The sequence below is a fragment of the Oncorhynchus keta genome, chromosome 28 (assembly GCF_023373465.1).
Source record: "Oncorhynchus keta strain PuntledgeMale-10-30-2019 chromosome 28, Oket_V2, whole genome shotgun sequence".
NCBI lineage: Eukaryota > Metazoa > Chordata > Actinopteri > Salmoniformes > Salmonidae > Oncorhynchus > Oncorhynchus keta.
The window spans coordinates 53,477,375-53,502,623 of NC_068448.1; the positions used below are offsets into that span (position 1 = coordinate 53,477,375).

General features: G+C 41.3%; 1 protein-coding gene across 1 annotated transcript in view; it reads right to left on the bottom strand.

The window, feature by feature from the left end:
* Positions 1-2,163: 2,163 nt before the first annotated feature.
* LOC127912822 (uncharacterized) overlaps positions 2,164-25,249 on the bottom strand; it is a 135,243-nt gene continuing 112,157 nt past the window's right edge. Inside the window, exon 2 of the mRNA XM_052483250.1 lies at positions 2,164-3,028. Within this exon, the coding sequence (XP_052339210.1) occupies positions 2,234-2,983 (750 nt within the window). The 5' untranslated portion in view covers positions 2,984-3,028 and the 3' untranslated portion in view covers positions 2,164-2,233. The remainder of the gene's footprint in view (positions 3,029-25,249) is intronic.

The window sequence follows — 25,249 nt, forward strand, 5'->3', positions numbered from 1 at the left end:
TTCAAATGTTTGATATTTTTTTAGAACCCAACCCCGATCTGTATTTCTCCACAACTTTAGCCCTGACCTGTTTGGAGAGCTCCTTGTTCTTCATGTGGCCGCTTGCTTGGTGATGCCCCTTGCTTAGTGGCTTTGCAGACTCTGGGGCCTTTCAGAACAAGTGTATATATACTGAGATCATGTGAAAGATCATGTGACACTTAAATAAAGTCCACCTGTGTGCAATCTAACTAATTATTTGACTTCTGAAGGTATTTGGTTGCACCAGATCTTATTTAGGGGCTTCATAGCAAATGGGTAAATACATACAGTATGCACAAAAAACTTTTCCATTTTAATATATACACTTTTTTTTTTAAACAAGGACTTTTATTTATTTCACTTCACCAATTTGGACTATTTTGTGAATGTCCATTACATGAAATCCAAATAAAAATATATTTAAATTACAGGTTGTAATGAAACAAAATAGGAAAAACGCCAAGGGGGTGAATACCGTTGCAAGGGAACTGTATGCCTCAAGTTGCATCTCAATTGGCATCCTACCCTACCCATAGGGCCCTGGTCAAAAGTAGTGAACTTCAGTTGAAGTTGTAAGTTTATATACACTTAGGATGGAGTCATTAAAACTCCTTTTTCAACCACTCCAAATATTTCTTGTTAACAAACTATTGTTTTGGCAAGTCAGTTAGGACATAGTCTTTGTGCATGACACAAGTAATTTTTCCAACAATTGTTTACAGTCAGATTATTTCACTTATCACAATTCCAGTGGGTCAGAAGTTTACATACACTAAGTTGACTGTGCCTTTAAACAGCTCCGAAAATTCCAGAAAATGATGTTGTGGCTTTAGAAGCTTCTGATAGGCTAATTGATATAATTTGAGTCAATTGGAGGTGTACCTGTGGATGTATTTAAAGGTCTACCTTCAAACTCAGTGCCTGTTTGCTTGACATCATGGGAAAATCAAAAGAAATCAGCCAAGACCTCAGAAAAAAAGTGTAGACCTACACAAGTCTGGTTCATCCTTGGGAGCAATTTCCAAATGCCTGAAGGTACAACGTTCATCTGCACAAACAATAGTACGCAAGTATAAACACCATGGGACCACGCAGACGTCATACCGCTCAGGAAGGAGACGGATTCTGTCTCCCTTAGAGATGAACGTTCATTGGTGCAAAAAGTGCAAATCAATCCCAGAACAACAGCAAAGGGCCTTGTGAAGATGCTAGAGGAAACAGGCACAAAAGTATCTATATTCACAGTAAAACGGGTCCTATATCGACAGCAATGGAGCAGTGACTTCTTCTTCTTCAAAACCGCCATAAAAAAGCCAGACTACAGTTTGCAACTGTACATGGGGACAAAGATCGTACTTTTTGGAGAAATGTCCTCTGGTCTGAAGAAACAAAAATTGAACTGTTTGGCCTTAATGACTATCATTATGTTTGGAGGAAAAAGGGGGAGGCTTGCAAGCCGAAAAACACCATCCCAACCATGAATCACAGGGGTGGCAGCATCATGTTGTGGGGGTGCTTTGCTGCAGGAGGGACTGGTGCACTTCACAAAATAGATGGCATCATAAGGAAGGAAAAGTATATGTATATATTGAAGCAAAATCTCAAGATATCAGTCAGAAAGTTAAAACTTGGTCTCAAATGGGTGTTCCAAATGGACAATGACCCCAGCATACTTCCAAAATTGTGGAAAAATGGCTAAAGGGCAATAAAATCAAGGTATTGGAGTGGCCATCACAAAGCCCTGACCTCAATCCTATAGAAAATGTGTGGGCAGAACTAAAAAGTGTGTGCGAGCAAGGAGGCCTTCAAACCTGACTCAGTTACACCAGCTCTTTCAGGATGAATGGGCCAAAATTCACCCAACTTATTGTGGAAAGCTTGTGAAAGTCTACCCAAAATGTTTGACCCAAGTTAAACAATTTAAAGGCATTGTTACCAAATACTAATTGAGTGTATGTAAACTTCCTACCCACTGGGAATGTGATGAAAGAAATAATAGAAATAACATTTTTACTAGGATTAAATGTCAGGAATTGTGAAAAACTGAGTTCAAATGTATTTTACATTTACATTTAAGTCATTTAGCAGACGCTCTTATCCAGAGCGACTTACAAATTGGTGCATTACCTTATGACATCCAGTGGAACAGCCACTTTACAATAGTGCATCTAAATCTTTTAGGGGGGGGGGGGAGTGAGAAGGATTACTTATCCTATCCTAGGTATTCCTTAAAGAGGTGGGGTTTCAGGTGTCTCCGGAAGGTGGTGATTGACTCCGCTGTCCTGGCGTCGTGAGGGAGTTTGTTCCACCATTGGGGGGCCAGAGCAGCGAACAGTTTTGACTGGGCTGAGCGGGAACTGTACTTCCTCAGTGGTAGGGAGGCGAGCAGGCCAGAGGTGGATGAACGCAGTGCCCTTGTTTGGGTGTAGGGCCTGATCAGAGCCTGGAGGTACTGAGGTGCCGTTCCCCTCACAGCTCCGTAGGCAAGCACCATGGTCTTGTAGCGGATGCGAGCTTCAACTGGAAGCCAGTGGAGAGAGCGGAGGAGCGGGGTGACGTGAGAGAACTTGGGAAGGTTGAACACCAGACGGGCTGCGGCGTTCTGGATGAGTTGTAGGGGTTTAATGGCACAGGCAGGGAGCCCAGCCAACAGCGAGTTGCAGTAATCCAGACAGGAGATGACAAGTGCCTGGATTAGGACCTGCGCCGCTTCCTGTGTGAGGCAGGGTCGTACTCTGTGGATGTTGTAGAGCATGAACCTACAGGAACGGGCCACCGCCTTGATGTTAGTTGAGAACGACAGGGTGTTGTCCAGGATCACGCCAAGGTTCTTAGCACTCTGGGAGGAGGACACAATGGAGTTGTCAACCGTGATGGCGAGATCATGGAACGGGCAGTCCTTCCCCGGGAGGAAGAGCAGCTCCGTCTTGCCGAGGTTCAGCTTGAGGTGGTGATCCGTCATCCACACTGATATGTCTGCCAGACATGCAGAGATGCGATTCGCCACCTGGTCATCAGAAGGGGGAAAGGAGAAGATTAATTGTGTGTCGTCTGCATAGCAATGATAGGAGAGACCATGTGAGGTTATGACAGAGCCGACTTGGTGTATAGCGAGAATAGGAGAGGGCCTAGAACAGAGCCCTGGGGGACACCAGTGGTGAGAGCGCGTGGTGAGGAGACAGATTCTCGCCACGCCACCTGGTAGGAGCGACCGCGCCGGAGATGCCCAACTCGGAGAGGGTGGAGAGGAGGATCTGATGGTTCACAGTATCGAAGGCAGCCGATAGGTCTAGAAGGATGAGAGCAGAGGAGAGAGAGTTAGCTTTAGCAGTGCGGAGCGCCTCCGTGATGCAGAGAAGAGCAGTCTCAGTTGAATGACTAGTCTTGAAACCTGACTGTTTTGGATCAAGAAGGTCATTCTGAGAGAGATAGTGGTAGAGCTGGCCAAGGACGGCACGTTCAAGAGTTTTGGAGAGAAAAGAAAGAAGGGATACTGGTCTGTAGTTGTTGACATTTGGCTAACGTGTATGTACATTTCCGACTTCAACTGTATATAGGGAATAGGGTGCCATTTGTGATACAACCTTAGTAGAACCAAACAACTCCCATCTCCTCTTTACTCTGTTTGGACATATATATACACAGGCGGGTAGCCTATTCCTCATAAAGTGTGCTACTATTGACCAGAGCCCTATACATATGCATGCACCACTTTTTTTGTTTTGTATTTTTTGTATTTTCACCAATTTGGACTATTTTGTGAATGTCCGTTACTTGAAATCCAAATAAAAATCTATATAAATTACAGGTTGGAATTGAACAAAATAGGAAAAATTCCTATATGCACTATATAGGGAATAGGGTGCCATTTGTGATGCAAGCCTCAGTAGAACCAAACAACTCCCATGTCCACTGGACTCTTTACTCTGTCTGGACATATTTCTTATCATGACCATCTGCAATGCACCCCACTGCAGTAATAAATGCTAATTAAAAAAGGACATGCACAATTAAAGCTGGAAATTCTTGATCCTAATAAAGTCAGTGTGTCAAGCATGATATTATCTCCCTCTTAAGTATAAAGGGCAAAGGACACATATATTATCCCCACTAGAATAATTATGGTGATGAGTGCATTTTAACACAGTGGTGATGCCAGTACATTAATACTGTAGCATTATAGGAGGATATTGTTTTTTGGAGTTGGACTCCTTTTCCTCTCGTGTTGCCAATGATAGACACAGGCTGGTAGCCTATTCCTTATAGAGTGTGCTACTATTGACCATAGCCCCAGACAGAGATAAAATAATCTGAGCACTAATTCCACAGAAATAGAAACCTAGAAAACAATCAGCTTGACAGAGAATACGTGTGTGTTTAAAGGACATTAGGAAGGGCAAAGGACACATACAGTGCCTTCGGAAAGTATTCAGAGCCATTCACTTTTTCCAAATGTGTATAGCCTTATTCTAAAATGGATTTAAAAAGCAATCTAAACACATTACCCCATAATGACAAGCGAAAACAGGCTTTTTGAAATCTTTGCAAATGTATTACAAATAATACACAGTAACACCTTAGTTACATAAGTATTCAGACCCTTGAAAGAGATTTGAAATTGAGCTAAGGTGCCTCCTGTTTCCATTGATCACCCTTGAGATGTTTCTACAACTTGTTTGTAGTCCACCTGTGGTGAATTAAATTGATTGGTCATGATTTGGAAAGGCACACAACTGTTTCTAAAAGGTCCCACAGTTAATAGTGCATGTCAGAGGAAAAACTAAGCCATTAGGTCGAAGGAATTGTCCGCAGATCTCAGAGATAGAAATGTGTCTCCATCTTTCTTAAATTGAAGAAGTATTTGAACCATCAAGGCTCTTCCTAGATATGGCCGCCTGGCCAAACTGTGCAATCGAGGGAGAAGGGCCTTGGTCAGGGAGGTGACCAAGAACCCAATGGTCACTCTGACAGAACTCTAGAGTTAATCTGTGGAGATGGGAGAACCTTCCAGGACAACCATTTCTGCAGCACTCCAATCAGGCCTTTATAGTAGAGTGGCCAGACGAAGCCATTCCTCAGTAAAATGCACATGACCACCAACTTGGCGTTAGTCAAAAAGCACCTAAAGTCTCTCAGACCGCGAGAAACTAGATTCTCTGCTTTGATTAAACCAAGATTGAACGCTCCCCATTCAACCTGACAGAGCTACTCTCCAAATACAGGTTTTCTAAACTAGTAGCGTCATACCCAAGAAGGCTTGAGGTTGTAGTCACTGCCAAAGGTGCTTCAACAAAGTACTGAGTAAAGGGTCAGAATACTTATTTAAATGTGATATTTCAGTTTTTTTAATATACACATTTGCAAAAATGTCTAAAACCTTGTTTTCGCTTTGTCATTATGGGGTATTGTCTGTAGATTGATGAGGGACTAAAACGATGTTATCATTTTTAGATGAATGTTGTAACCTAACAAAATGAGGAAAAAGTCAAGGGTTCTGAATACTGTCTGATGGCCCTGTATTAACCCCGCTAGAATAATAATGATAATGAGTGTGGAGCAGTCCTGCATTTTAAAACAGTGATGATGCCAGTGCATTAATATCATAAGAGGAGGATGCCGTTTTTGTTTTACTGTTGTTGCCATTTAAATGAATTATGCCTCCTCGAATTTGCCTACTCCCATCACCATGAGCTGTCCATTTCCGACTGATGTGCCACGGCTGCTGCTTCAAGATTCAGCACAAACATGTAAATTACTCGAATCTGCCTTATGGTGAGGTCGAGAACTTTGAAAAATACATCATGGGCAAGAAACATATTGTTTTTAATCAAATCAATTATAGTAGTAGCAAGCTATCCTCTTTCTGATCATCGCGACCTCCTTCTCAAACTGAGCAGAGCATGGGCTACTACTATCAAACTGAAAAGAGCATAGGCTATATGCTACTCCACTCACAAGATAGTGAATGTTTTGGACTAGGCCTGATAAAAAACTATTTTCTGAAGAAACCTTTCGAAACCTTTGACTCTCCTCTTGAACTGTCATCGTAGGACTACACTGCACAGTCATTGGTTAAGCAGTGTGAAATGCAGCCTAGTTTTATTAACACCATCCCAGCAGCTATCATAGATATATGGCTATGCTCTCTGCTTCTCTGAGCATGCACGTCATAGCCTATGGCTTATATGCTATGGATCATTTGATTGAGACGACACTAAAAAGCCCATAGTCACAATTAATATTGCATGTCCAGCGGAGAGTCATAGATGAGGGGCGGAATCGTGCACACGTCGATACATAGCCTAATAAGCAACTTATTCTAAAACACTGAAACACCTTAGCCAAATACATGTAAATTCAGTTTTTCACAATTCCTGACATTTAATCCTAGTAAAAATGCCCTGTCTTAGGTCAGTTAGGATCACCACTTTATTTTAAGAATGTGAAATGTCAGAATATTAGTATAGAGAATGATTTATTTCAGCTTTTATTTATTTTATCACATTCCCCGTGGGTCAGAAGATTACATACTAATTGAATGTATTTGGTAGCATTGCCTTTAAATTGTTTAACTTGGGTTAAACATTTCGTAGAACCTTCCAGATGCCACCCACAATAAGTTGGGTGAATTTTGGCCCATTCCTCCTAACAAGGCTGGTGTAACTGAGTCAGGTTTGTTGGACTCCTTGCTCGCACACACTTTTTCAGTTCTGCCCACACATTTTCTATAGGGTTGAGGTCAGGGCTTTGTGATGGCCACTAAAATACCTTGACTGTTGTCTTTAAGCCATTGTCTTTAATCTGTCTCCTGTGTGGTACCTTCAGGCATTTGGAAATTGCTCCCAAGGATGAACCAGACTTGTGTAGGTCTTTTCTGAGGTCTTGGATGATTTCAGTTGATTTCGCCATTATGTCAAGCAAAGAGGCACTGAGTTTGAAGGTAGGCCGTGAAATACATCCACAGGTACACCTCCAATTGACTCAAATTATGTCAATTAGCTTTTCAGAATCTTCTAAAGCCATGATAACGTTTTCTTGAATTTTCCGAGCTTTTTAAAGGCTCAGTCAACTTAGTGTATGTACACTTCTGACCCAATGGAATTGTGATACAGTAAATTATACGTGAAAAAGTCTGTCTGTAAATAATTGTTGGAAACATTACTTGTGCCATGCACGAAGTAGATGTCCTAGCCGACTTGCCAAAACTATAGTTTGTTAACAAGAGATTTGTGGAGTGGTCGAAAGCAGGTTTTAATGACTCCAACCTAAGTGTATGTAAACTTCTGACTTCAACTGTAGTTGTTATGGCACGGCTGCTATTTTTGTTATTGCCAAGAGCACATGGTGATATTGTGGTGGTGGCATAGCGGGCATATTTTGATGTTTTGATGAAAAACGTACCCAAATTAAACTGCCTATTTCTCAGGCCCAGAAACTAGAATATGCATATAATTGTCAGATTAGGATAAAAAACACTCTAAAGTTTCCAAACTGTCAAAATATTGTCTGTGAGTATAACAGAAGTGATATTGCAGGAGGAAAACTGGAAAATCCAACAAGGAAGTGCCTAAGTGAAACGAATCTCCCTGTTCCATTGCATGCCTTCCCTCCATTTAAAGGGATGTCAACCAGATTCCTTTTCCTATGGCTTCCACATGGTCTGAACAGTCTTTGGACATAGTTTCTGGCTTTCATTCTGAAAAATGAGCGAGAAAGATCACATCGCATAATTGGATGGCTGGATGTCAGCAACGTGGAGCAGACATTTTCTCTCTCACTCCTATTGAAAAAGCTAAGGTCCGATTGAAATATTATCGATTATATATTGTAGAAACAACCTGAGGATTGATTATAAAAAAAAACATTTGACTATAAAAAAACGTTTGACATGTTTCGACGAACTTTACGGACACTATTTGGAATTTTCGTCTGCCCCATCGTGACCGCTCGAGCCTGTGGATTTCTGAACATAACACGCCAACCAAATGGAGGTATTTTGGATATAATAATCATCTTTATGGAACAAAAGGAACATTTATTGTGTAACTGGGAATCTCGTGAGTGCAGATATCTGAAGATCATCAAAGTTAAGCGATTATTTTTATTGCTTTTCTGACTTTCATGACCAATCTACTTGGCTGCTAGCTGTTTGTAATGTTTTGTCTGCTGAGAGAGATTTCCTTACATAAACGCTTGGTATGCAATCGCCAAAAAGCTTTTTTGAAATCTGATACGCCAGGTGGATTAACAACAAGCTAAGCTGTGTTTTGCTGTATTGCACTTGTGATTTCATGAAAATTAAATATTTTTTGTAATTTAATTTGAATTTGGCTCTCTGCAATTCAGCGGATATTGATGAAAATGATCCCGCTAACAGAATGGGTGCATCAAGTATTTGGGCCAGTAATCGAAAGGCTGCTGGTTCGAATCTCTGAGCCAGCAAGGTGAAAGAATCTGCCATTCTTCTCTTGAGCATGGCAGGGTAACTCCCAACTGCTCCCTGGGTACTGATGACCTAGAAGTTGATTAAGGCAGCCCCCCACACCTCTTTAATTAAGAGAGGTTGGGTTAACACTCCTTCACCTCTCGACAACATTCCACTGAAAAGGCAGCTAGCAAAATTCAAAAATATTTTTTGGAAATATGTAACTTTCACACATTAACAAGTGCAATACACCAAATGAAAGATAAACTTCTTGTTAATCTACCCATCATGTCCGATTTCAAAAAGGCTTTACAGCGAAAGCACAATGATTATGATGATGATATGATTATGTTAGGTCAGAGCCACAAAAAAAAAGTCACAAAAACACACACATACATTTTCCAGCCAAAGAGAGGCGTCACAAAAAGCAGAAATATAAATAATAATTCATCACTAACCTTTGATGATCTTCATCAGATGACACTCATAGGACATCATGTTACATAATACACATATGTTTTGTTCGATAAAGTGCATATTTATATCCCAAAATCTCAGTTTACATTGGCGTGTTACATTCAGTAATGTTTTGCTTCCAAAACATCTGGTGATTTTTCAGAGAGCCACATCAATTTACTTAAAAACTCATAATAAACATTGATAAAAGATAAGTGTTATTAACATAATTAAAGATAGACTTCTCCTTAATGCAACCGCTGTGTCAGATTTCAAAACAACGTTTCATAAAATGGAGAAAGCACAACATGCAATAATCTGAGTACGGCGCTCAAAGACCAAACCAGCCAAAGAAATATCCGCCATGTTGTGGAGTCCACATTAGTCAGAAAGAGCATTATAAATATTCACTTACCTTTGATGATCTTCTTCAGAATGCACTCCCAGGAATCCCAGTTCCACAATAAATGTTTGATTTGTTCGATATTGTTCATCCTTTATGTCCAAATTCCTCCTTGTTGTTAGCGCGTTCAGCCCAGTAATCCATCTTCATGAGGCGCGAGCACTAGGTCCAGATGAAAAGTCCAAAAGTTCCGTTACAGTCCGTAGAAACATGTCAAACGATGTTTAGAATCAATCTTTAGGATGTTTTTAACATAAATCTTCAATAATGTTCCAACCGGAGAATTCCTTTGTCTGTAGAAAAGCAATGGAATGCGAGCTACCTCTCACGTGAACGAGCATCACGAGTTTGTGGCACTCTGCCAGACCACTGACTCAAAAAGCCCTTATGAGCCCCTCCTTTACAGTAGAAACTTCAAACCAGTTTTTAAAGACAGTTGACATCTAGTGGAAACCCTAAGAAGTGCAATTTGACGCCATAGACACAGATTTCTTTTCGATAGGCCAAGCTTTGAAAAACTACAAACCTCAGATTTCCCACTTCCTGGTTGGATTTTTCTCAGGTTTTCGCCTGCCATATGAGTTCTGTTACACTCACTGACATCATTCAAACAGTTTTAGAAACTTCAGAGTGTTTTTTATCCAAATATAAGAATAATATGCATATATTAGCAACTGGGACTAACTATCAGGCAGTTTACTCTGGGCACTCTTTTCATCCAAACGTTAAAATGCTGCCCTCTATCCCAAACAGGTTAAATGTAGAATACACATTTTGGTTGAATGCATTCAGTTGTGCAACTGACTAGATATCCCCTTTCCCAACACTAGCCACCCCTTCCACAGAATCTGCTCTTAGCATGCAGTACGATATAACACAGATAAATTTTACCCAGGTGCAAACAGACTGTTTTTGCAGATCCTTACCCAGATGCTATGAGCCTTTATAACTTCTCCCCAACTAGTTATCTATAGTGGTGGGATAATCTTGTTAGATTCATATCATGTTAGAATGACCTTCTCTGGTCTATTAAGAGCTCTCAAACAGCTCATTCTGACATACAATTTACATTTTAGCCATTTAGCAGATGCTCTTATCCAGAGCAACTACAGTTGTATCTTAAGCATGTATCTTAAGATGGCTAGGTGGAATGTTCACATATCACATGCATAGAAAGTATATTTTTGAGGTGAGGAGGAGGATTAATTAAGATACTGTTTGAAGGTAGGGTTTCAGATGTTTTCGGAAGATGGGCAGGGACTGCTGTTCTAGGTCCAGGGGGAAGCTTGTTCCACCATTGGGGTGCCAGGACAAAGAAGAGCTTGGACTGGGCGGAACAGAAGCTGCCCTCCAGTTGAGGTGGGAGGGCCAACAGACCTGAGGTTGCAGAATGGAGTGCTTGCGTTGGGGTGTAGGGTTTGAGCATAGCCGGAAGGTAGGGAAGGGCAGTTCTTCTTGCTGTTCACTAGGTAAACACCATGGTCTTGTTGTGTATGCGAGCTTCGACTGGAAGCCTGTAGAGTGTGCGGAGGAGTGGGATGACATGAAAGAACTTGGCAAGGTTGAAAACCATTCTGGATACGTTCCGGAAGCAGGGAACCCAGCCAACAGCGAGTTGCAGTAGTCCAGATGGGAGAAGTGCCTGGATTACGACCTGCACAGCTTCCTGTGTGAGGTAGGGTCTTTCTCTACAGATGTTGTAGAGCATGAACCTGCAGGAGTGAGTCACTGCTTTGATGTTTGCAGAGAATGACAGGGCGTTGTCCAGGTTCACGCCAACGTTCTTTGCACTCTGGGAGGGTGGAAATGTGGAGTTGTCAACCGTGATGGAGAGGTCTTTGAGCGGGCAGGCCTTCCCTGGGAGGAAGAGTAGCTCTGTTTTGTTGAGGTTGAGCTTCGGGTGGTGGGCCGACATCCAAGTTGAGATACCTGCCAGGCACTCAGAGATATGTGTCGCCATCTGGGTGTCAGAAGGGGAAAAGGAGAAATGTAGTTGAGTGTCATCCGCATAGCAATGATAGGAGAGACCATGTGAGGACATGATGGAGCCGAGTGACTTGTGTATAGAGAGAAGAGGAGAGGACCTAGAACCGAGCACTGGGAGACACCAGTTGTGAGAGTACGTGGTGCAGACAGAGGGAGGAGGAGGTGAATAAGATTGTCCTAGGATAAGAGGCAGAAGCATGAAATGTAGAAGAAGATGGAGTGAAAGGATGATAGGTCCTCCAGAAGTTTATTTTTCCATAATTTTCGCTCAGCCGCCCGCAGCCCTGTTCTGTAAGCTCGCAATGAGTCACTCAGCCATGGAGCAGGAGGGGAGGGCCAAGCCGGTCAGGAGAGAAGGGGACAGTGCGAGTCATAGGATGCGGAAAGGGAGGAAAGTAGGGTTGAAGAATCAGGAGAGAGAAGGATTTAGCATCAGGGAGAGATGATAGGATGGAAGAGGAGAGAGTCAAGGGACTGAAGGGCGGCATAGACTGAGATGAACTCTGTGTTCTTGACCGCAGATCGACAGATCCAAACACTTCTGGATACCTGTAATTCTACATGGGTTGTGCATGCAGGGTACACTAAATTAGAAGGGTTGCAGCTAAACGGTGGGGGGCATCTGTAAAGGTGGATAAGAGCGTCTGCTAAATGACTTAAATGTAAATGTAAATGTAAAGCCTACAGAGGGAGGTGCAAACAGGTATAGAAAACACACACAGAGTTGACGAAACTAAAAAAGAGCAAAATAAGAATCTGTAAATAATTAGGTAAGAATCTCAAGTGAGAGAACCTTTCTCTCTTTCCTTCCTCAAATAACTCAGCAGAGTTCTTGGTTTTGTTTGTACCTTTTTTTTAAAATAATTATTATATTTTAATTTTGCAGATAGATTTCAGTTTCCATCAGTGTAATTGTCTGCATCATTTCCAATCCCCCATATCTATTTTTTGTATATACATATCTCTTTTAAATATATTTCCCTTTGTTATTTTCGCCTAACCCTACCACCCCTCTCCTAATTGGAGTAAACTAATGGACAACAACACTTAGGCTTCTACTTCCATCGTATACTATATACATTTTATGGACATGTCGTGGAAATTCTTACACAGGGACACTCAAAGTCAATCTTAAATGTGTCATTGTTTATTGTAAGTGCTGGAGAGCTTCCAACAAACGTAATGCACCATAGTGAACGTCTGTCAAAAAGCTCTGCTGGGGTAGTCCCAGCAGTTGCATAATTTAGGATCATTAATTCATCATTACCGTTTTGTTTCATTCATGTGACCGACCAATACTGGTTCATAACGTGACAGACCAATTCCTCACGAAACTTCTTCTCTCTAAGCTTAGACCTTGAAACTGAGATCTTTTGTTCTCAAAACAAAGGTCTGGCCATACTGCCAAATTGCAGCGACTGATAGTGAGGATTCATTCAGTCAGTCACTTGCATGAACACAGGAAACGGTTATTAGAAAAGCACATGAATAGAACACAGAAATTAGTTATATTTTGCCATATATGTTTACCTGTGCTGTTTCACTAAAAGTTCTGAACCTAGTGCATTCGGAACGTATTCAGACCCCTTAACTTCATTCAAATGTTGTTACGTTATAGCCGTATTCTAAAGTGGATTAAATAAAACAAATGATCTACACACAATACCCCATGATGACAGTGAAAACAGGTTTCTAGAAATTCTTGCAAAAAAAAAAGTAATACCTTATTTACATAAGTATTCAGACCCTTTGCTATGAGATGCGAAATTGAACTCAGGTGCATCCTGTTTCCATTGATCATCCTTGAGATGTTCCTACAACTTGATCTGAGTCCACCTGTGGTAAATTCAATTGATTGGACATGATTTGGAAAGGTGCACTCCTTTAAGGTCCCACAGTTGACAGTGAATGTCAGAGCAAAACCAAGCTATGAGGTTGAAGGAATTGTCTGTAGAGCTCGGAGACAGGATTGTGTCGAGGCACAGATCTGGGGAAGGGTACCAAAAAATTCTGCACCATTGATGGTCCCCAAGAACACAGTGGCCTCCATCATTCTTAAATGGAAGAAGTTTGAAACAACCAAGACTTTTCCTAGAGCTGGCCGCCCCACCAAACTGAGCAATCGGGGGAGAAGGGCCTTGGTCAGGGAGGTGAAAGTTGTACTTCTTCAACCATTCCTGGACTTGCAAACAAAACAAGCTACATATAGACAATACCGAAACAAATGAATGAATGATTCTGTCTCTGCAAAATCTGCAGAGCTGGGAAGGTTTGGCGTTGGTCTTACTTTTGTGACAAAACCGCCACCGCCATGACGGCCGCTTACAGCTGCAGCTGAGAAACCAGGGGAGACTGAAGTACTAATAATAATTGCTACACATACTGTACAGTAGTTAATCATCTGGCTTGTGGTTCTGCTGTTTTGGGGGATTTGATATAGCACATCATGCTCACTGCCTATCAGGGCCACAACTTTCACTGGGGACGGGGTGGGGGGGCATGCCTCCCCATTCTGAAATTGCATTTTTGTCCCCCTCAGTTTTATCATTGGAATGTGATACAAAACTCTGCAACGGTATGCTTTAGGACCATGCGGATGCCTCCGAACAGTAGGGTAGACTGTTTAGAGTGTTGCGCTGACTGGATATACAACCGAGTTGTAAAAGTTTCAGAAGTAAATAAACTTGGCAAGCTTTCGCCAGTTGATATACTGTTAGAGAGAGCGTTGGTCAAAAGTTGGCTTTCATTAGCTATTATTTTTGCCTCAATCAAACTAGACCTGAAACAAAGGAAACAATTGGCCAAATGATGGAAGATTGATATTCTGACGTTTTTACAGTACAAAGTTAGTTATATTAATCAGTATGGCAATGTAATGTTATTGATCTGTCAGTTTCCCTAGCTAATTCCCTACTTTTCCCACTGACACAGTAATAAACAGCTCTAATGTTACAGCCTTCACTGTCATGGTGCACAGTAGAGGTCTGGCACCGCTGGCTTTCTGTCCCACTCCTACCCGCCACTTCAAGAACTGGTCCCAAAGACAACCACAGTCCCACAATGTTATTTCATTTTACTTGCCAGCCATTTTGCACCCTATAAGCAATATCAAATGCGCAAAAATAAATAAATAAAAGTTAAATGACCAGATATTCTCACATGGCCCTTACATTTTATTACTGGGCTATATCAGCCAAGGACGATTTGCAGGCAAAGCAAAATAAATGGATAATCCAAACGTATTGAAAAGGAAAAGGTGCATGTTCGCTCACCATAGTAGCTAACCAATGTGCGCATTGTGCCTTTTCCTTTTCAATCATGATTACATTTTTGGATTGCACTTAGACTCACGTTGGTTGAGCACCCTCCACTTATTTTCTTTATACATTTTTATTTAATAGACATTGAAGAAACAGTCTAATCATATTTAAGTTAATTTCATATTCAAGTTAGCTGCCAAGTGATTCTCCGCACATGTAGGCAGCTTACTCTATGTCAATGAGACAACACATTCTAGGAGCACGTGAACTCTCATGCCCAACTAGGAGAGGTAGGCTACTGAAGTTGATACAGCGAATTTTAAGTGTGTGAATAATGTGAAAATATGTGATTTTAGTACAGTAGTTAGGCTAACACGTACAAAGCAGAAAGAGGACCGTTTCTGTGGACAACCAAAATATTTTCATCACAATGTCATCTGTCTAACCGCCTGCAGCATGAAAAATGCTGACCATGCTGCAATGCTCTCTGATGGAACCGCAGGTCCTGCAGGCATCCAGCGGGAATGCAGCCCTCTAGTGCAGTCAGTACACAACACTATGTTCATCATGTTAAAACAGGATCAGATGGTGGCAAGGGTCCCAGCAGGGTCAGACAGCCAGGGAAATCCAGTCTATGGAGCTCAGGTGAATTTTGCATTATATTCAGAGAATGATCAAAGTTCCATCTTGAAATGATGGGCAGACCTACAGTAGATACAGGACAGTAACTTAAGCTCAAAGCTACAGTCTGAGATCTGGGGAATAATGGTAAATTCAATTATTGAAACGTTGATTCTGTTTTCGAATAATATAATGTATAAATGTACACCAAGATCATTTTTTGTAGCGCCTCATTATAGGAGGATCAGATGGTGACAGGGGACTCAGAAGGGTCAGGCAGCCAAGGAAGACCAGTCTGAATTTTTGTAGATACAGTTGAAAACGGAAGTTTACATACACTTAGGTTGGGGTCATTAAACTAGTTTTCAACCACTCCACAAATTTCTTGTTAACAAACTATAGTTTTGGCAAGTCGGTTAGGACATCGACTTTGTGCATGACACAAGTAATCTTTCCAACAATTGTTTACAGACAGATTATTTCACTTATAATTCACTGTTTTACAATTCCAGTGGGTCAGAATTTAACATACACTAAGTTGACTGTGCTCAGAAAATTCCAGCAAATGATGTCATGGCTTTAGAAGCTTCTGATAGGCTAATTGACGTAATTTGAGTCAGTTGGAGGTGTGTGGATTTATTTCAAGGCCTACCTTCAAACTCAGTGCCTCTTTGCTTGACATACTGGGAAAATCTAAATAAATCAGCCAAGACCTCAGAAAAAAAGGAGCAAATTCCAAACGCCTGAAGGTACCACGTTCATCAGTTCAAACAATAGTACACAAGTGTAAACACCATGGGACCACACAGCCGTCATACCGCATAGGAAGGAGACAGATTCTGTCTCCCTTAGAGATTAACGTACTTTGGTGTGAAAAGTGCAAATCAATCCCAGAACAATAGCAAAGGATCTTGTGAAGATGCTGGAGGAAACAGGTACAAAAGTATCTATATTCACAGTAAAATGAGTCCTATATCGACATAATCTGAAAGGCCGCTCAGCAATGGAGAAGCCACTGATCCAAAACCGTCATAAAAAAAGACTCCGGTTTGCAACTGCACATGGGGACCAAGATCGTACTTTTTGGAGAAATGTCCTCTGGTCTGATGCAACAAAAATAGAACTGTTTGGCCATAATGACCATCACTATGTTTGGAGGAAAAAGGGGGAGGCTTGCAAGCTGAAGACCACCATCCCAACTGTGAGGCACAGGAGTGGCAGCATCATGTGAGGGTGCTTTTCTGCAGGAGGGACTGGTGCACTTCACAAAATAGATGGCTTCATGAGGAGGGAGGACAATTATGTGGATATATTGAAGCAACATCTCAAGACATCAGTCAGGAAGTTAAAGCTTGGTCGCAAATGGGTCTTCCAAATGGACAATGACCCCAAACACACTTCCAAAGTTGTGGCAAAATAGCTAAAGGACAACAAAGTCAAGGTATTGGAGTGGCCATCACAAAGCCCTGACCTCAATCCTATAGAAAACGTGTGGGCAGAACTGAAAAGGTGTGTTCGAGCAAGGAGGTACAAACCTGACTCGGTTACACCAGCTCTGTCAGGAGGAATGGGTCAAAGTTCACCCAACTTATTGTGGTAAGATTGTGGAAGTCTACCTGAAAAGTTTGACCCAAGATAAACAATTTGAAGGAAATACTACCAAATACTAATTGAGTGTATGTAAACTTCTGACCCACTGCGAATGTGATGAAATAAATAAATGCTGAAATAAGTCATTCTCTCTACTAATATTCTGACATTTCACGTTCTTAAAATAAAGTGGTGATCCTAACTGACCTAAGACAGGGAATCTTTACTAGGATTAAATGTCAGAAATTGTGAAAAACTGAGTTTAAATGTATTTGGCAAAGGCGTATGTAAACTTCCAACTTCAACTGTATATATTTACAAACAAATATATTTGGGGGATTGAAAATGATGCAGACAATTACATTGATGGAACCCACAATCTATCTGCAATATTAAAGCTGATCTACCACCCTTCTGTACTTCTAAAACCAAAGTCGCTTCCCTGAGTTATATTATCCTCCTTATATGACACTTCTCTCTGGCACTGAGCTACAATGAAGGAGCAAAGCCCGAACGCCTAAAATTCAAATATTTTCTAATATGTACATGTGGTATTTCCTTTCTGAAATAAAGTGGAGATGGTACATAAAGGAAACCCAAGTGTGGTGGCATCAGCGGATATTGCACCAATGGAATTTACACTCTACTTACATGCAGTGTATTTACGTTGACCAGTTCTACACATGCTTCCTCAATGCCAGATGTCACGTATAATGTGATGGTGTCTCTTGCTGCCATTGCTTTTCTGCTGTTACTAGCTGTTACTCGCTTTGCTTGCTGTTTTCTGATAAAACACCACCTCCACTTGTCTGGGTTCTGTTTCTTTCTACCGGGGATTTGATATAGCATGTTGTGCGCCTGTAGTTATATTATCATCTTCATATGCACGCCGCTCTGGCAGTGAGCTACTCTGAAGGAGCAGTGACCTTACACCAAGACTATGCATTGTAATCTTTTCTAATAAACGTTTATACAAACGTCTGTTTCCTTTATGAAACGTAATAATGCACTTATTTTGAACAAGAGCACATTCAGAAATAGTGCACTATATATGGAATAGGGTGCCATTTGGGACGCTTGAATATATATAGTTTAATTTGGGGTGTCACGTAGGTCATAAGTGATATCTAATCTGAAATGATCTCTGGGACTGACAGTGGGAATAGCCATATGTTGCAGGTGCATAGCTAGGTTTGATTCATCAACCCAGCCAAGGTAATGGGAAACCCATGCGACTCCTGTAACACGGATGGGGAGACTAAGAAAGAGAGAGAGGGAAAGAGAGACATACAAAAAGAAAGAGATAAAGAAAATAATACAAGAATACTGTCCAAGTTCAAATTTGCCCCATGCAGTGACTTTCAGTAACTGTCCTCAGCTCCTTTTTGTTACAAGTCTTTCAAGTCCTCTGTCAGTTTCCTTATTTTCTCCCGCTTTGCCACAAAGAGAAAAATCACCTGACCCAGTTAACATTTACCTAAGAGTACCCGCTGTGTGTACCCTGTATCCTTTTTCTCTATTGCCCTTTTCATATTTTATGTGGGACTGAAGAGCCTCTTCTCCTCTTCTATTTTCTCTTCTCATATGTTATCGATCAATTGTATCTATGAAGCCCTTTTTACATCTGCAGATGTCACAAAGGGCTATACAAAAACCCAGCCTAAAACCCCAGGCAGCAAGCAATACCAATGTAGAAGCGCAGTGGCTAGGAAAAACTCCCTAGAAAGGCAAGAGCGTAGGAAGAAACCTAGAGAAGAACCAGGCTCTGAGGGATGGCCAGTCCTCTTCTGGCTGTGCCGGGTGGAAATTCTAAGAGTACATGGCCATTTAAGGCCAGATTGTAGTTAAAGATGTTCAAACGTTCATAGATGACCATCAGGGTCAAATAATAATGGTTGTAATGGGTGCAACAGGTCAATACCTCAGGAGTAAATGTCAGTTGGCTTTTCATATACGAGCATTGAGAGGTCGAGACAGCAGGTGCGGTAGAGAGAGAGAGAGTCGTAAAACAGTAGGTCCAGCACAAGGTAGCATGTCCGGTGAACAGGTCAGGTTTCCCTAGACGCAGGCAGAACAGTTGAAACTGGTGCAGCAGTATGACCAGGTGGACAGGGGACAGCCAGGAGTCATTAGGTCAGGTAATCCTGAGGCATGATCCTATAGGGCTCAGGTCCTCTGGTAGGGGAGGGAGAGAGAGAGAATTAGAGGGAGCATACTTAAATTCACACACAACACCAGATAAAACAGGAGAATTACACCAGATATAACAGACTGACCTTAGCTCCCGGGCACAAAGAATATTGCAGCACAGATACTGGAGTGAGACAGGGGTGGGTCTGGGGACACTGTGGCCCCATCCGATGATTGGCCCTGTCCAGGGCTATCAGGCATTATATAACCCCATCCACTTTGGCAAAAGAACAGCGCCCACACCACTAGAGGGATATCAACAGACCACCAACCTACTACCCTGAGATAAGGCTGAGTATAGCCCACAAAGATCTCCTCCACCGTACAAGCCCGAGGGGGGCGCAAAACCAAACAGGAAGATCACGTTTGTGACTCAACCCACTCAAGTGACGCACCCGTCCTAGGTATGGCATGGAGGAGCACTAGTAAACCACTGACCCAGCCACCGTAATAGGCTCAGATGCACAGAATCCCAGTGGAGATTGGGGAGCCGGCCAGGTAGACAGCAAGGGCAGTTCTTCGCACCATTCTCCTTCGTACTCCTGGGTCAGAGTACACTCAATCATTGGACCTACTGAAGAGATGAGTCTTCAGTAAAGACTTAAAGGTCAAGACAGAGCCTGCATCTCTTAAATGGATAGGCAGATCATTCCATAAAATGGAGCTCTGTTGGAGAAAGCTCTGCCTCCAGCTATTTGCTTAGAAATTCTAAGGACAATAAGGAGGCCTGCGTCTTGTGACCGTAGTGTACGTGTGAGTATGTACGGCAGGACTAAATCTGAGAGATAGGTAGGAGCAAGCCCAGGTAATGCTTTATAGGTTAGCAGTAAAACCTTGAAATCAGCCCTTGCCTTAACGGGAAGCAATGTTTATTATGAGAATTTCTGTTATGACTTTCATGCTCTGCAATTTTATCGGATGTTGTTTGAGACGGTGGATTACTGAATAAAACGCACTAACAAAACGGAGGTTTTTGGATATAAAGAGAGACTTGATCGAACAAAATGAACATTTATTGGGTAACTGGGAGGTTTGTGAGTGTAACCATATGAAGATCATCAAAGGTAGTAAGTCATTAATTTTATCGCTATTTCTGACTTTTGTTACTCATCTACTTGGCTGGTTACTGTTAGTAATGATTTGTCTGCTGGGAGCTGTTCTCAGATAATTGCATGGTTTGCTTTCGCCGTAAAGTATTTTTGAAATCTGATACCGTGGTTGGATTAACAAGAAGTTAATCTTTAAACCGATGTATAACACTTGTATGTTTCATAAATTTTGATGAGTATTTCTGTTTTTGCGCTCTGCAATTTCACTGGATGTTGGCCAGGTGGGACGGTAGCGTCCCACACCCCCTAGAGAGGTCATCTTCTTGTTAATCCAACCACGTTGTCTGATTTCAAAAAGGCTTTACGGCAAAAGCATACCATGCGATTATTTGAGGACAGTGCCTCACACCAAAATACTTTTCCAAACCAGCACAGGCGTCACAAAAGTAACCAATAGCGATAAAATAGATCACTTACCTTTGAATATATTCCCCTGTTTGCAATCCCAAGGGTCCCAGCTACTTAACAAATGCTTGTTTTGTTCAATAAAGTCCCTCTTTATATCCAGAAAATGTCTGTTTAGTTGGCACGCTTGATTCAGTAATTGACTCTTTCAACATTCATACAAACGAATCCAAAAAGTTACCAGTAAAGTTCGTCCAAAGAAGTCCAAACAAGTCAAACGATGTTTCTAATTAATCCTCAGGTACTCCAATATCCAAATAAATTATACAATTTAAGACAGAATAGTATGTTCAATAGGGAAGATAAATAAACTAATAGCGTGCACCTCATTCACGCCCGCAACAAGACTACATTTCTAATGAGAGACACCATGGTAAAACTAAAACTACTAAAACAAACAAGCCTGAAACCCTTTCTAAAGACTGTTGACATCTACTGGAAGCCATAGGAACTGCAATCTGGGAGGAATTCCTTTGAATATCCCATAGACAAGCATTGAAATGGACTGTGACCTCAAAAAAACATTTTCTGGATGGATTTCCCTTGAGTTTTCGCCTGCCATATCAGTTCTGTTATACTCACAGACATTATTTTAACAGTTTTGGAAACTTTTGAGTATTTTCTATCCAATGCTACCATTATATACATATCAGGCAGTTTACTTTGGGCACGTCAGTCATCTGAATTTCCGAACAATTCCCCCTAGTCCTAAGAGGATTTATAGGAAAGACAAAGTCTATTGTGACTTTCGATCAAGTTTGTGGGTGAAGAGGAGGGGGGTTTGTTTGGGCATGTAGAAATTTTTTTGGTGTTGAGGGTAGGGTTTTGGTTGAGGGGCCTGTTGAAACTGTTTTGAATGAGGTGTGTTTTGGGGGTCGGGTTGAAATCCAACATTGTAATCAAACTGGTTGGGGGTAGGCTTAGGCCTCCCAAAGCAATCACACCTGGCCCAGTGGGGTATCAACAAACAGTTTTCTGGACTTCACAGAGCCTTAGAAGTTAGATTTTTGCCAATAACGTTGGTACAATTTGTACAAGTATGTGGAACATATTCAAGCACATAGAGTTCATACCCCTTGACTTTCTCCACACCTTATTCTAAAATTGATTCAATATTTTTCCCACTCAATATACACACAATACCTCATAATTACAAAGCAAAACCAGGTTTTTAGAGATATTAGCATATTTTATAAAAATAAACAACTGAAATATCACATTTACATAAGTATTCAGACCCTTTACTCAGTACTTTGTTGAAGAACATTTAGCAGCGATTAACCTCTTGAGTGTCGGGGGCAGTATTTTCGTTTTTGGCAAAAAAACTGCCTATTTCTCAGGCCCAGAAACTAGTATATGCATATAATTGTCAAGTTAGGATAGAAAACACTGTAAAGTTTCCAAAACTATCAAAATATTGTCTGTGATTATAATAGAACTGATATTGCAGGCAAAAACCTGAGGAAACTCCAACAAGGAAGTGCTATTTTTCCTGAAAGCTCTCTGTTCCATTGGATGCCTTGCCTCCATTTAAAGAGATGTCAACCAAATTCCTTTTCCTATGGCTTCCTCAAGCTGTGAACAGTCTTTAGACATAGTTTCATTTTGAAAAATGAGCGAGCCAGCAGAGTTTTTCATGCGCAACAGCCATTTTCTCTCTCTCGCCTATGGAAGAAGCTACATTCCGGTTGACATATTATCGATTATATATTGTAAAAACAACCTGAGGATTGATTATAAAAAAAAACATTTGACTTTCTATGCACTTTACGGATACTATTTGGAATTTTTGTCTGCGGTGTCGTGACCGCTCGAGCCTGTGGATTTCTGAACATAACACACCAAACAAATGGAGGTATTTTGGATATAAAATGAATCTTTATGGAACAAAAGGAACATTTATTGTGTAACTGGGAGTCACGTGAGTGCAAACATCCGAAGATCATCAAAGGTAAGCGATTTAATGTATTGCTTTTCTGACTTTCGTGACCAATCTACTTGGCTGCTAGCTGTTTGTAATATTTTGTCTACTGAGAGAGACATTCTTACATAAACGTTTGTTATGCTTTCGCCGAATAGCTTTATATAAATCTGACACGCCAGTTGGATTAACAACAAGCTAAGATATGTTTTGCTATATTGCATTTGTGATTTCATGAAAATATTAAATATTTTTAGTAATTTAATTTGAATATGGTGCTATGCAATTCAGCGGATGTTGATGAAAATGATCCCGCTAACGGGATGAGTGTGTCAAGAATTATGGCCTTAATTTTGTTTCTTTTTTCTTTAACTAGGCAAGTCAGTTGAGAACAAATTCTTATTTACAATGACGGCCTACACTGGCCAAACCCGGATGACACTGGGTCAATTGTGCGCCGCCCTATGGGAATCCCAATCACGGCCGGTTGTGATATAGCCTTCTTGAGTCTTCTTGGGTACGATGCAACAAGCTTGGCACACCTGTATTTGTGGGGTTTCTCCCATTTTTCTCTGCAGATCCTCCCAAGCTCTGTCAGGTTGGATGGTTGGAGTGTTACTTCACAGCTATTTTCAGGTTTCTCCAGATATGTTCAATCTAGTTCAAGTCTGGGCTCTGGCTGGGGCAATCAAGGCCAATCCTGTGTTGTCTTGGTTGTGTGCTTGGGGTCGTTGTCCTGTTGGAAGGTGAACCTTGGCCCCAGAGCAGGTTTTCATCAAGGATCTCTCAGTACTTTACTCTCCTTTCATATTTGCCTCGATCCTGACTAGTCTACCAGTCCCAGCCACTGAAAGACATTCCTAGGGATGGTGCCAGGTTTGCTCCAGGCGTGACACTTGGCATTCAGGCCAAAGAGTTCAATCTTGGTTTCATCAGACCAGAGAATCTTGTTAGGTGCCTTTTGGCAAACTCCTAGAGGCCTGCCAGGTGCCTTTTACTGGGGAGAGGCTTCTGTCTGGCCACTCTACCATAAAGGCCTGATTGGTGGAGTGCTGCAGAGATAGTTGTCCTTCTGGAAGGGTTTCCCATCTCCACAGAGGAACTCTGGAGCTCTGTTAGCGTGACCATCGGATTCTTGGTCACCTCCATGACCCAGGCCCTTCTCCCCTGATTGCTCAGTTTGGCCAGCTCTAGGAAGAGCTTTGGTGGTTCTAAACTTCTTCCATTTAAGAATGATGGTAGCCACTGTGTTCTTGGGGACCATCAATGCTGCAGACATTTTTTGGTACCCTATCCCCAGATCGGTTACGCGACACAATCCTGTCTCGGAGCTCTACGGACAATTCCTTCGACCCCATGGCTTGGTTTTGGCTCTGACATACACTGTCAACTGTGGGACCTTATATAGACAGGTGTGTGCCTTTCCAAATCATGTCCAATCTCTTGAATTTACCACAGGATGCACCTGAGCTCAATTTTGAGTCTCATAGCAAAGGGTTTGAATAGTTATGTAAGTATCTAAGGTATTTCTGTTTTAAAATTTTTATACATTTGCAAACATTTCTTAAAGCCTCTTTTCGCTCTGTCATTATGGGGTATTGCGTGTAGAATGATGGGGAAAATCATATTTAATACATTTTAGAATAAGGCTGTGACGTAACAAAAGGTGAAAGTGTCTGAATACTTTCCAAAGGCACTGTATATATTTTTACTGTACAGCCACTGTATTTCAGTTTAGGCGCCTATCAGTGCCCAAATCTGCCATTTTCAACCCGTTTACGGGTACGTTTGAAAAAGGTTACCATCTAGGATAGTTGTACAGTCGGACCATGTTACAATGTAGTATTACTGTAGTACTACAGTCCTGACATATCTTGACAGCTAAAATACATATAGTAACATCCTTTAAGTATAAAAAACATCAGTGTCTCCCTGTTTCACCGTCGGTTATTTTTCTCAATAGTTAAACAATAACAAATAAACAATATTTCACTCACCTGTAAAAACATATTTTTGGAGAATAAATATCTGAAATGGGGCTGATAAGATAGTCGATGTGGGTCACAATTATTCCCAAGATGTTATATGGATAACCTTCAGTACTAAGACTCTCAGGGTATGTGAGAATATATATTTGAAAACAACTGGGGCATGAAGAAGTTTCAGTAGATTAGGAAATTATTCCATTGTGTTAGTCACACCACACAATTATATTACTTCTTATTTTCACATTTAACCTGTGAATGAAGAAATTAAACTATGCTCAAAACAAATATATTTTTTAATTAAACTGTAAAACATACTACAAACAAAATCCATATTTACACAACACCCTGAGACTAACCGATTATCAGAAACAAATAAATATAATCACATCAGCAACAATCTTTCAGAAAAATGCATAAAACCGTATGGAATTATTTGAAAACAGATTATTACAACTTTTGAGTTTTGTCTGAATGATTGTTCAGTAGTCAATAGGAAATTCAGCAGTATGGTAAAGGGCCTGAAAAACATCAACAATTTACTAGTGATGGAGACGGATATGGAAAATCCATCTAAAACATCAGATAATGATACGTTTGTCACACCCTCATTTGTTTCACCTGTTTTGTGCTTGTCTCCAGCTCCCTCCAGGTGTCGCCTACTGACCTCTGCCTGCCCTTGACCTGTCATTTGCCTGCCCCCTTGTTTTTGTAATAAACTTTTGTTACTTCAAAACTGTCTTCATCTGGGTCTTCTCCTAAGCCATGACAGTATGAACTGGCAATGACGGACCCAGCAGACTCGGACCAGCTCCGCAACGCCATCTCCTCCCAAGGAGCAGCCATTGGAAGGCATGAGGAGTTGTTTCATGGTCTT